This window comes from Astatotilapia calliptera, chromosome 9 (assembly GCF_964374335.1).
Source record: "Astatotilapia calliptera chromosome 9, fAstCal68.1, whole genome shotgun sequence".
Classification (NCBI taxonomy): Eukaryota; Metazoa; Chordata; class Actinopteri; order Cichliformes; family Cichlidae; genus Astatotilapia; species Astatotilapia calliptera.
Window position 1 is genome coordinate 16556849 of NC_137430.1, and position 14855 is coordinate 16571703.

General features: G+C 40.4%; 1 protein-coding gene across 1 annotated transcript; it reads right to left on the reverse strand.

Annotated features, from left to right (window-relative positions):
- Window positions 1–923: 923 nt before the first annotated feature.
- On the reverse strand, window positions 924–12403 carry pdk3a (pyruvate dehydrogenase kinase, isozyme 3a). The gene is made up of 12 exons (XM_026179416.2): window positions 12086–12403; window positions 9716–9857; window positions 9501–9572; window positions 8877–9061; window positions 8690–8779; window positions 7917–7994; window positions 7618–7694; window positions 7383–7484; window positions 7165–7272; window positions 6922–7035; window positions 3715–3835; window positions 924–1938 (listed from the first exon to the last, which is right to left on the reverse strand). Exons 1-12 carry the CDS (start codon window positions 12186–12188, stop codon window positions 1853–1855), a joined length of 1278 nt encoding a protein of 425 aa, XP_026035201.1. The 5' UTR covers window positions 12189–12403; the 3' UTR covers window positions 924–1852.
- Between the last annotated feature and the right edge of the window lie 2452 nt (window positions 12404–14855).

Sequence of the window (14855 nt, forward strand, 5' to 3'; positions counted from 1 at the left end):
GGGGAATGACTTTAGTTCAATAGCTGACTCAACTTTGTGCAAATAAAGAGTTGAATTAGTGGGAAATGTGCAAAGAACACTGTTAAACTCCAGTGACGGTCTGTGTGGTATTTCCTACACTGTTACACTTTAGTTTGATATTAAAAACAATATAAAACCCCAATAGCACACATATATGGAAACTGGTGTAGGTAGTGGTCATGTGAAAAAGAAGGTATGGAGTCTTTCACTTCTACTTTTTCAAATATCAGGACATAAAAATAATCCAATCCTTAGCTGTTTTAAAAAATTACGTATGTGAAACAAGATACAACCTATTAGACTGTATCATTATTTCCACCTTCCACAACAATTAGAAGGATAAGTAAATGTGAAAGCAGAGGTTTCAGCAGTTTTTTTGGTCTGGAGGGGTTTTCTCTATATAAAGAACACCGCACAGCTCAGGCTTGCAAAGCTGCATTTGAACAAACCACAAGACCTCTGGATTTTTCCCATAATAAGCAGAGAAACCCAAACACAGCTGTCAGCACGGTGGTGGTGCGGTAATGATTAGGGCTTATTTTACAGCCACAGGACCAGGACACCTTCCAGTCACTAAGCAGACCATGAATTCATCTGTAAACCAAACTATTATAGAGTCAAATGTGAGGTCACCTTTCAGTCAGTTAAAGCTGGACTCTAACTGGGTCATGCTACAGGATAACAATCTCAAGCACAGCAGCAATTCTACAACAGAATGGCTGAAAACGAAAAGAAGAAGTCAAAGTCCAGATCACAAACTGATTGAAATACTGTTGCAGGATATGAACTGTTTAATGTAATCATGCATAATTGCGCCGTATGTGGTGTGGACCAGAATGTTTCAACACTGTGGAAAAAAACCCCGATCTGGTCACAGCGTGGATAAAAACTGAACACAGCGATTACACACAACAGCAAATCTCTTTTATTGTAATGTTTGACAGTTGGTATTGGAAGTTCATCTCATGCTGAATCACATTATAAGACCATTGTAAAACTTTTTTTTTGGTGTACTCAAGTTGATGTTGCACGGCCACCTCTTATCCAGGAGACTCCAAATGCAGTATTTAAGCTGGATGTACAGTAGGCTGGAAAATACACTCATCACTCCACACTGGCTGCATGTACAGTATATACATGCATGCATACATACATGCTTATGATTTTCTAAAATACTCTTACCACATAGAAGGTCTTTAAACAGTAAACTACTACAAGTAGAAGATCTTCATTTCAATAAATGATGGAAACTGGAAGTATAACTTTGATCAAGATGTGGTTTTTAGGTGACTGGTCAACAACAGGACCACACTGGCCTACACATCAACCACTAACCTATAATGCAGCTCATCCTCTAAGGTAGGTTATTCACAGGGTATCAGCCACACTTGCAGGTCACAAAGGAATTGGCAGTGATGAAATCTGATGGTTAATATGTCGGTTTCCACACCGAGTTTCTCTCTTTACACGTCAGGTGAAGCTAAATGACATGAGAAAAATAAGTCTCTTCGTATTTGCGAAAATCTCCCAACATTTGCTTTAAATAAATCCAGGTTTGAGCCATGACTCATTTAAGTTTTGGTCTTTTTCAGCAGCCTCAAAAAAAATAAAATAAAATAAAATAAATTGCATCACTATTAGTAAATCCTGACCTGGGATCCAATCCGATTTAATTAGCTCCTTCATAGAGGTCTGGAGTGATTGCATGAAAACTACACGAGGTTAAAAAAATAGACTTAGGATTAGTAAAGTGCACAAAAACAGGTTCCTGAATATGATCCATGTGCCAAAAAAAGAGAAAAAAAAAAGTGGATGGATTGATGCACAACTTTCAGTGCCCTGGAGACTCTGCTTCTTTGACCACATTTTCCTCTGCCGACTTATCCAAACCCTCAACTGTGTGTGCCACATGACTTCCTATTGTATAAATAAGGAAAGAAAATCAAGTTAAAAACTTACAAATCACTAAAAGATGAATTAAAAGCAATCACGTGTCAGTGCCAAAAGACAAAAAAAGCCAAGGGAAATTGTGCACAATTGTACAAATAAACTAAAAGCCTGTCAAGTATCTTCTCTTACATTTAGCTTCTAATTCAGTTATTTTCACTAAAGTTAAAAAAAGCAAAAGCACATAAAAAAAGCAAAACTTTGTTCAAACTCAGAAGACTATGAGGATTAGTAGTACCACAAAATAGATACACGCTGACCCGATGAAGCATTGTTAGGAATAAAAAAGGGCAAAGATGCGAGCAAGTTGCTTATCCACCGTGGCGTGCTGGCAGGACGAAATAGGAAGTGTCGAAATAAAAGCTGTAATCCCACTTTTTTTTTTCTTTTTTTTTTTTTTAAATAGTCCAAGTGTGATCCCAGCAGATCCATCGCATTTAGCAAGGGGTTTTTTTTCTAAGCAATACATGGTGCTGGTGTGGCTGAAAAATGACACGACTGCAGTACTCCTACTGCAACCCTGCGTTTTCCTCCATCCGGTGTTTTGCTGAGAGGACAAACTGACTAAAAAAAACCCCAAAAAACTTAATTACGATTTATTGATGAGCAATTCAGATTATGCGAGTGCATCGTGGCTACTCAAGCAAAGATAAAAAAGTAATAATGATGATGCTACTATCATTTGAATCACAGTGAATACACAACTCATTTCCTAAGCATCCGAGAGATGCTCCATTTGTCTGTTAGTAGTTGTTAAATCAGGACAAAGAGCAAATATATTTGATGAGGGTTAGTACCATTTGTTAATGGTCTGCAGGTGGCTGGTTATCCTCTAAGCGTAAAGCTAAACAAAGTTGAGTAAAAAAACACTCAACTTTTCACTTCTAACATCGTCCCTTTTAAATGCTCTTCAAGTTCCAGCCTTCAAAGGCGGGCTTTTTAAAAACAATAAATATGCCATACGTTACCAGAAGTAAGGCTCGCTGTCTTTTTCATTAAATAAAAACATGACTTTTAGAAGCTTTAAGAATAAAGTGTATGCTTCATCCATTGGTTCCTATTTCCCAAGCTAAAAACGCAGGGCAGCCAAAACAAGTCTCTATGCCAAGGGCACACCGACCTAATTGTGCGTTCAGTGAAGAGTGTATCCGAAAGGAAGGAAGTAAAACCTCCTCCTATTCTAACTTGCACTCAAACTAACCCCTTTCTCCTGACTCTGCCTGTGTGTGGCGAGAAAGAAACAGAACACGAGCGTTTACTGAGAAAGACACTCAATCAGCAGGGGGAGGGGAGCTTATTCAGCTGCACAGAGCAGTAGCCTAGTCAGCAGCAGGCCAATGTGAGTGAGACAGAGGAAGAGATGGCAGTACTGCTAGAAAGTAAACTTGAAGAAATGAAGTTCATCTTTGTAAAGGTTCACGAGAGTAACCAGATATTTTTAAAGGGGTCGGACACTGGGGGTCTTTTAAACCTCGTCTTACAGCCAGTGGTGAAGCCACGACAGTGAAAGCTACGCTGATGAAGGCCATTGCCATTGGGTACCGATATGAGTGGAGGACATCCATCCTTTCAGAACCTTTAGCGACTGGAATGTGAAAGCAGGTCTAATCCTAACCCAGGCGTTTTACCCAAGGGCAACATTTCATCGTGCATGCTCTATGCAGAGTGCCGGCATTTTGGCTCCCTGGGGAAGGCTTTGCTAGCGAGCTGGGCAGAGTTATCTGTTGGCTTTGTATTTGGACTTGCTGGCATCACGTGGCTCTTTGCTGGGGTTGCTCCAATCGTCCGCCTCGGGGCTCGTCTTATAATGCCTCCACGCTGACTTGTTGAAGACAGGCAGACGCTCAAAGGACTCACTGGACAGAGCCTTTAAATAAAGAAACAAGACATCCAAGTCAAGGAAAAGCAACTTTGACTTATCTTTATTAGAGGAGTTATTATCATTGTTTTTATTACTTGCCAAGAGTTGGATGGGTCTAAATAACCGTGAAGCTGGAGATGATTAGCTTAGCTCAGCATGAAGACTTTGAACACTGTTTCTGGTGGCTTCCAGCTTCTATACAGTTTTGTAGGTAATAAAGTGATGAGTCTAAGAAATCTTAATATTTGAAAAGTGATATGCAAGGTGTTTACACTGCTTAAAGTTTTATGCTTAACTAAGCTACTCATCTTCTGGCTTAATCATCACACTTTTTATTTGGGGGGGGTGCCTAGGTTACAGATACACATATTTTGCAGAACATCAGCCTACATACATACATACAGCATGTAGTTAAAATCGGTCAAGTCAGCCTCAATCTGTCCACAGTTAACACACCGCTCGCAATTAACACCACATTTACTCCATCACAGTCAAATACCAGCTTGCAGTACCAGCATAGGCCAGCGAGTATACTGAAACGTGAACTACTAGGTTGATTTTTTCATTAGCACCTTGATGTTCATAGTAGGGGTGCAACAATGCTCGTATCGATATTGAACCATTCGATACAGTGCTTTCGGTTCGGTACGCATATGTATCGACCAATACAACATTTTTTATTTATTTTATCAACTTTTCTTCTGACGATGCTGTCTGTGTTGAGCGCTCAGTGAATCTGCGTTCGACTACTCCGCCTAGGCTGCACTTTCGAGTGCAAATCCACTGAGCGCAGCGCAAGCTAGCAAGACAGAAGCTAAGCTCGTTGCAACATGGCAAATTGAGCCTCCCCCACCCTCATTCAGATCTGGCCTTTGGAACTATTTTGATCTTCATGTGAAGCATGACCCTGATGGTAAGCTCGTCATGGACAAAAGTAAAACAGTATGTCGGATGTGCCACGCAATGCTCAATTGGTGGGAACTAGTGCATTAGCGCAGTTAGCTTGTTAACGTGTTGAGGCCGTCCAACACTCATTAACGGCGATTTGCTGCGTTATGGCGTTAACGTCATTTTAACGAAATTAACGCTGACAGCACTAGTGGGAACACAACGAATATCACTGCACATTTACACCGACATCATCCTAGTGCAAAGACAAGTGGAAGCAGACAAAAACAACAAGCATTTATTTTGGAAAGAACCATTTCTCTGTAATAAACTCTCTTTTCCAAAGATGAGTGATTTCTCGATCAGATAGATTTTTTATTTTGTTGTTTCAGCAACATTACATTTAAAAACCGTACTTTTGAGTTAAAATATACATTTATAATTTTAATAAATGACAAATTAAAAAGGCATGAACATTTTTTGCATCGAAAAAATATCGAACCGTGACACCAAAGTATCGAACCGAACCGTGAATGAATCGTTGCACCCCTAGTTCATAGGTATCAAGCTATACACCAGATATTTTTACAGTATTTGACTGATTGAAATGAAGACTTTCAGCTTTAGTTCAATGGATTTAACCAAAGTATTGCATTTACTGATGAGGAACCACAGCACCAAATTTTCAGTCTTAAAAATAACTGGACATTTGACAGGCAGGTAGTTTTCAGGTGAAGCCTGTTCTCTTGTTACTCCATGACAAACATCCACAATCAGTTGTACAACAATCTGATACATTCTTAAACAGAAGAAATTCATTGGTCATCATCAAAAGGCCTGAAAGACCACAGAAGACAGCTGACATGGATGACAACAGAATTATTTCCATGAGTAAGAAAAACAACTTTGCAACATCTAACCAAGTCAAGAGCACTCGAGGAGGTAGACGTATCATTATCACAGTCTACAATCAACAGGCGCCTTGAATACAGAGGTTGTTGCAACTAAATGTAAACCTCTGCACTCAAGAACAGGAGGGCTGGGTTAAACAACCTGCACAGATCTGGAAACAACAAATCTTTGGACAGATGAAATCAAGAAAAGCTTGTACCAGAATGATGGGAAGAGAAAAGGAAGAAGAAAAGAAAAAGTTCATGAGGCTCACCGTAGTTCAGGGCCAGCCACTGGTGTTTATTGACAATGTGACTGCTGGTACGAGTGTTGGGATGACCTGTGAAGTGTACGGGGCTATACTCTGCTCAGATTCAGCTCAATGCTGACGGAGCTTCGTTTCATGGAGTAAATGAATCAAAGCAAACTGCAAAAGCAACCCAAGAGTTTCTCAAGGCAAAAAAAGTGAGCTATTCTTTAATAGCCAAGTCAGACACCTGACCTCAACCCAGCACAGCATAATGGTCAGTTATTAAAGACTAAACTGAAGCCAGAGACTGCAGTTGGCTGCAGTAAACTCATTCAAGACTTTTTCTATGGTATCGATTTAAAAGTCATCAAAGAAATCATCTCACACAAAAACCCCACAGTACAGTTCGGCCATCTGCCCAGAACATCACCTTTTGTGGCAGAATCCACAATCGAAATTACAATTCTCCTGACAGATTTAGTAGAACTCGTGATGACCTGATTGGCTGTGTATATGGCTGCCTGGATGCAAAGCCCGTGACTTGAACTTCAAGCTAAAATCCCAGCCTATAAGTCTCTGCATACTCTTTTGACAGCTTCATGCCTGATTAATGAACCCAGTCCCAAAAAAATAAGAGAAAGAACTCTTACTGGCACTGACTGACATCAACTCTAATTTCACTTTTGCTTCGCCTATTTTTACCATAACCAGTTCCATCTCTTTGCTGTCAGCTCTTACTGATGGCAGGTTACAACCCAAGACACCAAAATGCGGCACACAACACCGAGTATCATTTTTCCCCAGTAATCTATCTCAGGTGCCGTTCAAATAACCATAAGATGATCACACAAGTGATGCATGAAATAATAGTAGGGAAAAATCCTGGAATAGGAAAGTTTGAACAGCAGGAGGGGCGGAAATAATCCCAAACTGTGCCAACTCAATCCCAACCAGCACAACTGAGGCATTGTAGAGGTCAAGGGTTCATTTTTTTCCTTTAATTCATCACCAATCTGTGTCATGCCTTACAGATCTTTGCAACACTCAAATTTGAATAGCTCACCTTCAGATAGATGACTGCATCCGTGCCAACTCCTTCCATAGAGTACAGCTTCAAATCCCCTTGGAAATATCGGGCATACAGCCTGGAAATTGGTAAACCGTAGCCAAAACCAGCCTGTAAAGTAAAAAGAAAATTAATGTAAAGTCATACCATATAAAAAAAAAATTAAAAAAAACCGCAGGAGCCAAAAGATGCTTTTGATCACAAGGGTCGATATTGATGCGATTATATGGTTGCAGGTACCAGTGGGACAGCTCCTGGCTCCAGGCTCGGTGTCGGGGCAGTGGAGTACATATAGTTGAAAAGACGGTCTATCTTCCTGAGAGGGACTCCTCCTCCTCTGTCGCTGATCTAGACACCAAAAGGATAAGGACAATGGACAAATGGAACAGCTTAAAGACAATAAAAGCTAAAACACCTCTAAATAATACTTTAATGATGCAAATGTGTGTCAAATTTACCTTTATCGAGAGATCCTCTTTACCCAGAGTGACTTTTGTCTTTACTGGTGGTAATCCCTCTTTACTGTTCTCATGAAGCTCCACTGTGGCTCTCATGGAGTTCTGCAAACACCCCAAGAGTTTATTAACTCAGCTCAGCAGCAGCCCTTACAGAATTATAGTCCTGTTACGGATTAATTGCATTTAATTAGACCCGGGCCAGTTAGGTTAGGAGCACTGACACTGGCCTGCCTACCTTAAAGAGCTCAAATAACATGTGGAATAGATGAGAGGGCACATACACCACTTGGATAGGCCTTTTGGGAGCCTTCACTGCAAAGAAAAGGAGCATGAAAACTAAACACACACTAAAAAGCAGCTTCTTTTGAAGTAAATGAGGTGGTGGATCATTACAGGACTAAATCTGGCCCCAATCTGTGCCCACAAGCTCTAAAAAGACCGGGTAACATGGTTGTAGTTTTTGCAGTGCTGTGACTAATTGCAGAGGAGATTGCTTGAACTGCATAAATGCACAAAAGCACAAAGCATTCTTACTGTTAAACTCCTCAATCTTGAGCTCGGGAGCGGCCGAGTAGTACTTCTCGCACAGCATCTTGGCGGTGTCGTAAGCATCTGATGGAAGAGGCAAAACAACATAAGTCAGACCACAGAACGGCACACATTTCTGCTCACAGGTCACTAATGCATCTTCTGTCCCTTCCTGAGTCACTGAAAGTGCAGCGCCAGACCCACGCTGCTGAATTCCTTTAAAACTATCATTATGTAAACACCCCGCTCAGCAAAGATTGATACTCTTTTGTTTGATTTGTGTCACTGCAGAGAGCGGCCGATGTGATATAAAACATAGCTAATCCCCGCTTCCTGTGAGAAGAATGAATACATTTGCTCAGTATAACAAAATAAGTCAAACATAGATAGAAAAATATTCCCTCTGACTTGAGTGAGCATGATCATGAGGAATTACAGCATTAGGAGGATGAAGACACAAAACAAATTGTATGCCCAAAATGCTGCCTCTAATTTGATTACATGTAAAGCTTCCGTGTCATTTTGTTACATAATTACAGTGCAAAATATAACATTTTATGAAATCTGGCCTAACAAACTTTACTGGACTGGTATACAATCAGTTCATACCAAGTTTTCCTTAATAACGACTCAGGATCTCACCAAATAAACCTTGAATTTTATATATTTCAGCTGCATTTTACTCAAAATTATTGCTTCATGTTTATTGAGGGTGAAGAATATTTGTCTTTTTAGTAAACCAGGTTAAATCGGTCATGTTAAATATCTCCCAAACTTACCATTGACGACTTCTGCTACGTTGCAGTTCGGATCAATGCTGCCTATGTGTTTGGGATGTGCTGGGTTGGTATCGTTACCAAAAAGGAGTGCTGAAACATAGACGTGTGGATATATAAACTTCAGCTGCACAGACGGATCCCAACGGCTAAACGACATAAATGTTTTGGGGGATTTTCGGCGACTCACTGTGCTGGTTGATGAGCATGCGGAACGAGATGCGGTTGGTGTAAAAGCGGTCCAGGAAATACTGGACGTTGCTGCTGATGAACGGGTCAAAGCCGAACTTCTCCTTGTACTCGATGACCCCCTGAGCCATGGTGGGAACTACATCGTTGTGGCGGTTGCGGATCTCAATCAAAAGCTCCAGGAAACTAAAAAACAAAAAACAAACCAAAATAAAAATCACATGAAAGAAGAAACATATTTTATATGTGCACAAAGAACAAGCCAGAACTTTAAATGTGACCATGATTTCTCTGCACAACGCAGCACAAGAATGAGGATCTGCATTGTTATTTCATTCTCCCTGAACAATTGTTGGAAACATGTTCTCTAAACAGAAAGACCCAAGCACATTCCTGTCTGCGTTTATCAGTGACACATGGCTGTTTAACAGACGGGCATTGTTTTTGTATAAATACAGTGTTACCTGAGCAGTCAGCAGAGATCTATGTGCACTAAGAGGATTAGCAGTGTTAGAGGGACTCTAATCTTAATGACATAAGTATAGAACAGCTGGGTGTTGTAAAGCTTTATTTACTGTACATACAGCGTGCTTATTAATTTTTCATACAGCTAACATCCACTCACTCGTTCAGAGTATGAGGGTCCTCTGGCTTTCTGTTCTCGTAATCGAGCAGCTCCACAAAGCTCTGCATGTACCTGATCAAACAGACAGAGGTCAAAAGTCAACTTTTACACATGCTTACTAACAATATGGCAATAAACCTTAAAACAAGTCCTGCTGCCATAAAGGCTGCCCTTTGGCAGGCGCACAAAGAACATTTCTGGAGGGAGTGTCTTACCATTTTTGCACGAGTTTGACAGAGGGCTGGCTAAGCAGTTTATCGGGGAGAAGGTTGACCTCTCTCATGGTGTTGGCCAGCCGTACGGGCAGCTCCTTACGCAGGAACATGAAGGACGTTTTCTCACATGCATTGTCCCGGCCTGAGGGAAGCAGAAGTGAGAGGCACAGATAAAGCCAGGAATATTTGAACGCTGACAGCAGATTTTTTTAAATCGAACAATCCATATGAGACTGAAATACAGAGTTTCAGCTTTAATTTAGTCAAAGTTTTGCATTAGCCATTTATGAATAACAGGTTTTGCGGGTTTTCTTATGAATAAACCACCAAACCAAAATAAACCTTTTAGATAGGAATAACTTTAGCAATCAATCAATGACCAAATTAATAATTTGGGCCACCTTAAAAAGAACAAATGCACTGCAAGCATTCAGCAACACTGAAAAACCTGAAAGACCACAGAAGTCAACTAAAGTGGACGATCGCAAAATTATTTCCACGGTTATGGAAAACTACTTTACCACATCTAAGCAAGTCAATATCAAAATGAAATATAAGGACTGTTTTAAATACTAAGATTAAAATCCTTTGCAGTCAGTGACTGCCTGAAGTCTAGAACCCCTATAGATCACCTAAGGCTGCGTTTCCTCCCTCAAGATGCTTCAGTTGCTGCTTCTTCTTGAGTCTTTCTGCCCTCAGCTTGGTCTCCAGTAACTAGATTATACTCCAGTAAAGTTTAATCTGACCCTTCTGTTCTTAACCTGTGGTTTGCACCTCGTGGTTAATGCAGAACTTCAGTTAGAACCCTTTGAATTGTAGCTGACAGCCTAGACTTGAACCATATTAACTGCTTGATCCATTGTGGTGGTGTAAAAAAGGCAAAGATAATAAAAAATGGTGTCTTTGTCCAAATACTTATAAACTTAACCGCATATGTGCATCTTCCAGTTTAGTTTTCTCTTGCTAATAAATATCAGCTTTCTTACACTTTCACAATCCTGTTTATTGCCATCAATAAAATACCGTGATTAGAGTTCTTTGCTTGCTTTGGCAATCAGAGAGGCTCCCGGCTCACTGGGATCAAGGTCAAATGAAAGACAAAGCTTCATATAAGAAGCTGCTTAAAAAGCAAGTGTGCTGAACTCATCTAAGAAGAGCACTCGGTTTCAATATCCAACCTTTAACCTGATATCTTAAACTTTGCCATCTGACTGCAGCTGTATCCACGTGCGTGCCAACATTAGCTCGAAAAGTTCACGCAGGAAAATTTGCCTGGAAAGAGGGACGGGTGGTCAGGGAGACATTAGAGGGACTGGCATTTTAGATCTGTTGTGGGGGAACTTAACATAAAGTAGAGCCTTCTAGAGTGTGGACAGTGCTGCCCTGGGGACGACCTCAAAACTCTCAACACAGAAGAGACGATCATGACGTCCAGTGTTAGAACTTGGGATGATCACGCAAGAGGAAACGAGGGAAAAGCTGGGCCTGACTCAGCAGTTTAAAGGGGGAAATCTTGTGAAATGCAGAATGAGGAAGCTTGTGCGTGAGAACACGGAAGCCCGTGGCGACTATCCCTGGATGACGTCTAACGTGCTCCAGAGTGAAACACAGACACCGATATGTTTTGGCTCTCTTGGTGCCAAGCAGGGGTTCTCCTTAAAGCAAACAAGTGCGGCACACTTGCCGTCACGCATTCTACATCCACAGCTGCGAGAACAAATTACGCAACAGACATGCCAGCGTTTAATCAAGAGGCGGATTAAGGAAAGCCTTGAGTGCTTCTGCACCATTAATAACCGTCGTCTTGTGGCACACATTGCGACTGGTGTGATTTCTACATGTCTTGGTGCAATAGAGGGGAACTGAAATCGGGGGGTATTAACCAGAAATACGTTTAAAAAAACATCAATCTGCAATGACTCATGCTCTAGAGCGACCTCACTAAGACACAAGTGAAAATAAATAAAATGACTAAAGGCTTCCTGAGCATCTTGGCAACAGGAGCAGGGCTGCTGGCCCCTCCACTGCATACGTGCTGCTGTGCCAGTCTGACTGAGAATACCTGCATGCGTTAGGGTGCCTGTCAATACTTGTTTACAACGTAAACAAATCCGCACAGGACAGAGGACCGTCCTCTGTTTATATGTGGCTGCTTCACTGCAGGCGATCTCTACGTTTAACACACCTGACCGTAAGAAAGTCTAATGTTCCCTTCTATTAATAACGAGCCGGGGCTTGCGTGTGACTCTTCAGGTCCACAGCTGCGACTGATGAGATGACAAAAACACACAAAAGGGCCTTCCACCAAATCCTCCACCCTCTACAAGTCATTAAAGTCCTCTAAAGGTGCCAGGCGATGCCTTTACTCACCGAAATCCAAAAACTGCTTGATGGAGAGCGGGGACGGTGAAAATCTGGAGTAATACTCGATTTTGGGGTTGCTGTTTTTCAGCAAAGACCAGAAGATCCTCATATTGAAAGTTTTAGCGATGATGTGCGAGAGAAGAAATTAGGAGAAGGCGGACAGATGCTCGGACGGTGCGTTTCTCCCAGGGGCGGCCACATTTCCACCGGCCACGGCGGAGGAGACGATGCGACGCGACAGAGCCAGCTCCATAAGGTTACAGGATAGGATACAAGCGACAGGAACGGCTTCCTGGATCTACATTGCTGCACGCTCAGCTCTGCAAATCCCCTCGCAGTGACGTGACGACTTCATGCCATACTTTTCAAAGTAAAGAAAGAATGCGCAGTATATTTCGTAATATTTTATACCATCTATAGGGCAACACTGCAAGCTGCAAGGAGGTGTAAATTGGAAAACCTGGCAACAACATTTATTAGTTTTATATAATCAAATAAAATGATTAATATTTATTAAATCAATTAGCATATTGCATATTTCATTTTCTGCACATACTGTATATATTTAATTCTGTATATATGGTACTTATTTATCTATTGTGTTTTGCATGTATTTCTTTAGCACTGATGTGGGTCAATACAACAATTTTGGTGTACTGTTGTGCAAAGTATGACCGTGCAAGGACAATAAAGAGATAAACTTAAATGGTTTATTCATTTTAACGGATAAAACATTATGTTCTTATACTTGGGGTTATTATTTAAAGTCTCCCTCCCGACCCATGATTTGCATTTATACACAAATTCTGTCGCTTAACAGAAACACCATGCTTTTTAAAAAAGGAATTTACTTAATTACTGGTGTATACGTGGTCTATAAGGGTCACTTATCACTCGTTTAAAATTACAATGACATTATCAATGTAAACCCAAAGCAAATGTCTTTGGACATATCCTTGTTGAAGGTTGTATGAAGTTCGTATTAAAAAAATTATTTTTTTTTTAGGTAAAATTATTATTATTTTGTCTTGCAACAGGTTTCCTTTTTGTGTTTTCGCATTAAAAATAAATAATAACACCGTAAACCAATTCATAAATGAAATACTTTTAGGTGTAGTTAAATGTATCCCTGCGTAGAGGCAAAAGCTTTTAATTTGAAGAGCTGATCTATAAACATCCGGTGCAATTGATTTCCATTGACGTTTGTGGACAGCACGTACCTTCGAAAACGTCGACTCAACCGCACTTGGTGCAGGCTTGTGGATTCACAGCCGCGATTGGCTCCAAGAGAGGAGCGACAAATTCGACAATGTTATTGGTCAGAGGCTTGTCAGTCAACGTCATTAACGTCTACATACCTGTTTATCCGTTCATGCGCAGTCAGCGGGCAGTGGATGTTAGAATTGGGGGGTACAGAACGTTAGATTGTGGGTGAAGAACAGGCTTGGGCACCATTTTTAACACGATGTAAACAGATTGTGGTTCTTTTGAAACGAAAAACAAGGCCCTTACTGTTTTTGTTGTTTTTACTGCCCCCTAGCGAGGCAATATCTTAAAAATCTACAGTGGCCAGAGCAATGACTGTATTGGACCAGAGAGCAAACACCACAGCGGAGAACTGTTAGAACATTACCTTTTTAAAATAACCACATGTGAATAGTTAAAGTAGGCCAACATATCATACATTCATGCATACATATGTGCATTATATGCATTTAATAATACTCTATTTGGGCACCTATAGTTTTCCAAAAAAACCCCAAAACAAAACAAAAAACAATCACCTTTTTTAAATTTAATGCTAATTCAACTTTTTAGAAAGACTTTAAAATTGGCCTGCTAGTTATTTCCAATTCTCTTTGTAACCCAGGGAGTCGGAGGATTGCAGGTACGCTGATGTTAAACTGTAAAATGTCAGCATGTAATGGACAAATTTTTTTTAATAATAAATGAATATTAAAATACAGTACTGCACAAACGTCTAAAGCCACTCCTCATTTCTTTGTATTTTGTTACTAAAGTGATTAATAGGTTCAACGTGTACACTGAAATATAAGCAAATGTACTGGAAGTACAGCTGTAACAAGCTTTACTGTTAGTGCTTGGTATGACCACCTATATTCTTCAATACAGCTTAAATTCCGTTAGCCAAGCTTTCTTGTCATTACTTTTAAAGCAGTCTTCAGTTCTCTCAAATAGCATTTAAAGCTCATTGTAAACTTGGTGCCAGTGGCAGAGTGTTTGGGATCATTGTCATGCTGAAAAAGAAAGTTATTGCCAATCATGGTACTCACGGTTGTGGTATAATGAATCAAAATATGACCTTTTATGCACGTGTAATCCGTCCGTTTTGAGAAGATCCGCAACACCGCATCTCCAAATCATGACAGAGATAGCTGAAGACATTCAATGTTGACCATCTCGCCAGACTTCTTCCACATTTATTGACGACGATTCAAGAAAAAAATATTACATTTATTTACTGTCATAAAACCTGCCATCACTAATTTTAAGTCCATTTTTGATAATCTGAAACATTTAAGTACAGCTTTTTCAGAGCCAAACATCCACTGAGACCATTTCTGTCAACAGCAGATGGCTCAGAAGATGCACGTGTCAGGTCTTTGATTTTTTTCTTCCTGTTTCTTAAGAACACGACTTTTAAATACTGTTCATTTGCTGTACATAGTCGAAGACTTGGCGTATCTATGGGCAGTGTGTCCTAAAAATAGAGAAAACTAGACAAGTGGAGGAAGAAAATACCGTTTTATGCCTG

Coding starts and splice junctions, on each gene's coding strand:
- pdk3a (XM_026179416.2), bottom strand. CDS start 12,188: ATGAGGATCTTCTGGTCTTTGCTGAAAAACAGCAACCCCAAAATCGAG. Junction 9,858..12,085: donor CAAGCAGTTTTTGGATTTCG/GTGAGTAAAGGC, acceptor TGCTTCCCTCAG/GCCGGGACAATGCATGTGAG. Junction 7,036..7,164: donor AGCCAGGAGCTGTCCCACTG/GTACCTGCAACC, acceptor TTTACTTTACAG/GCTGGTTTTGGCTACGGTTT.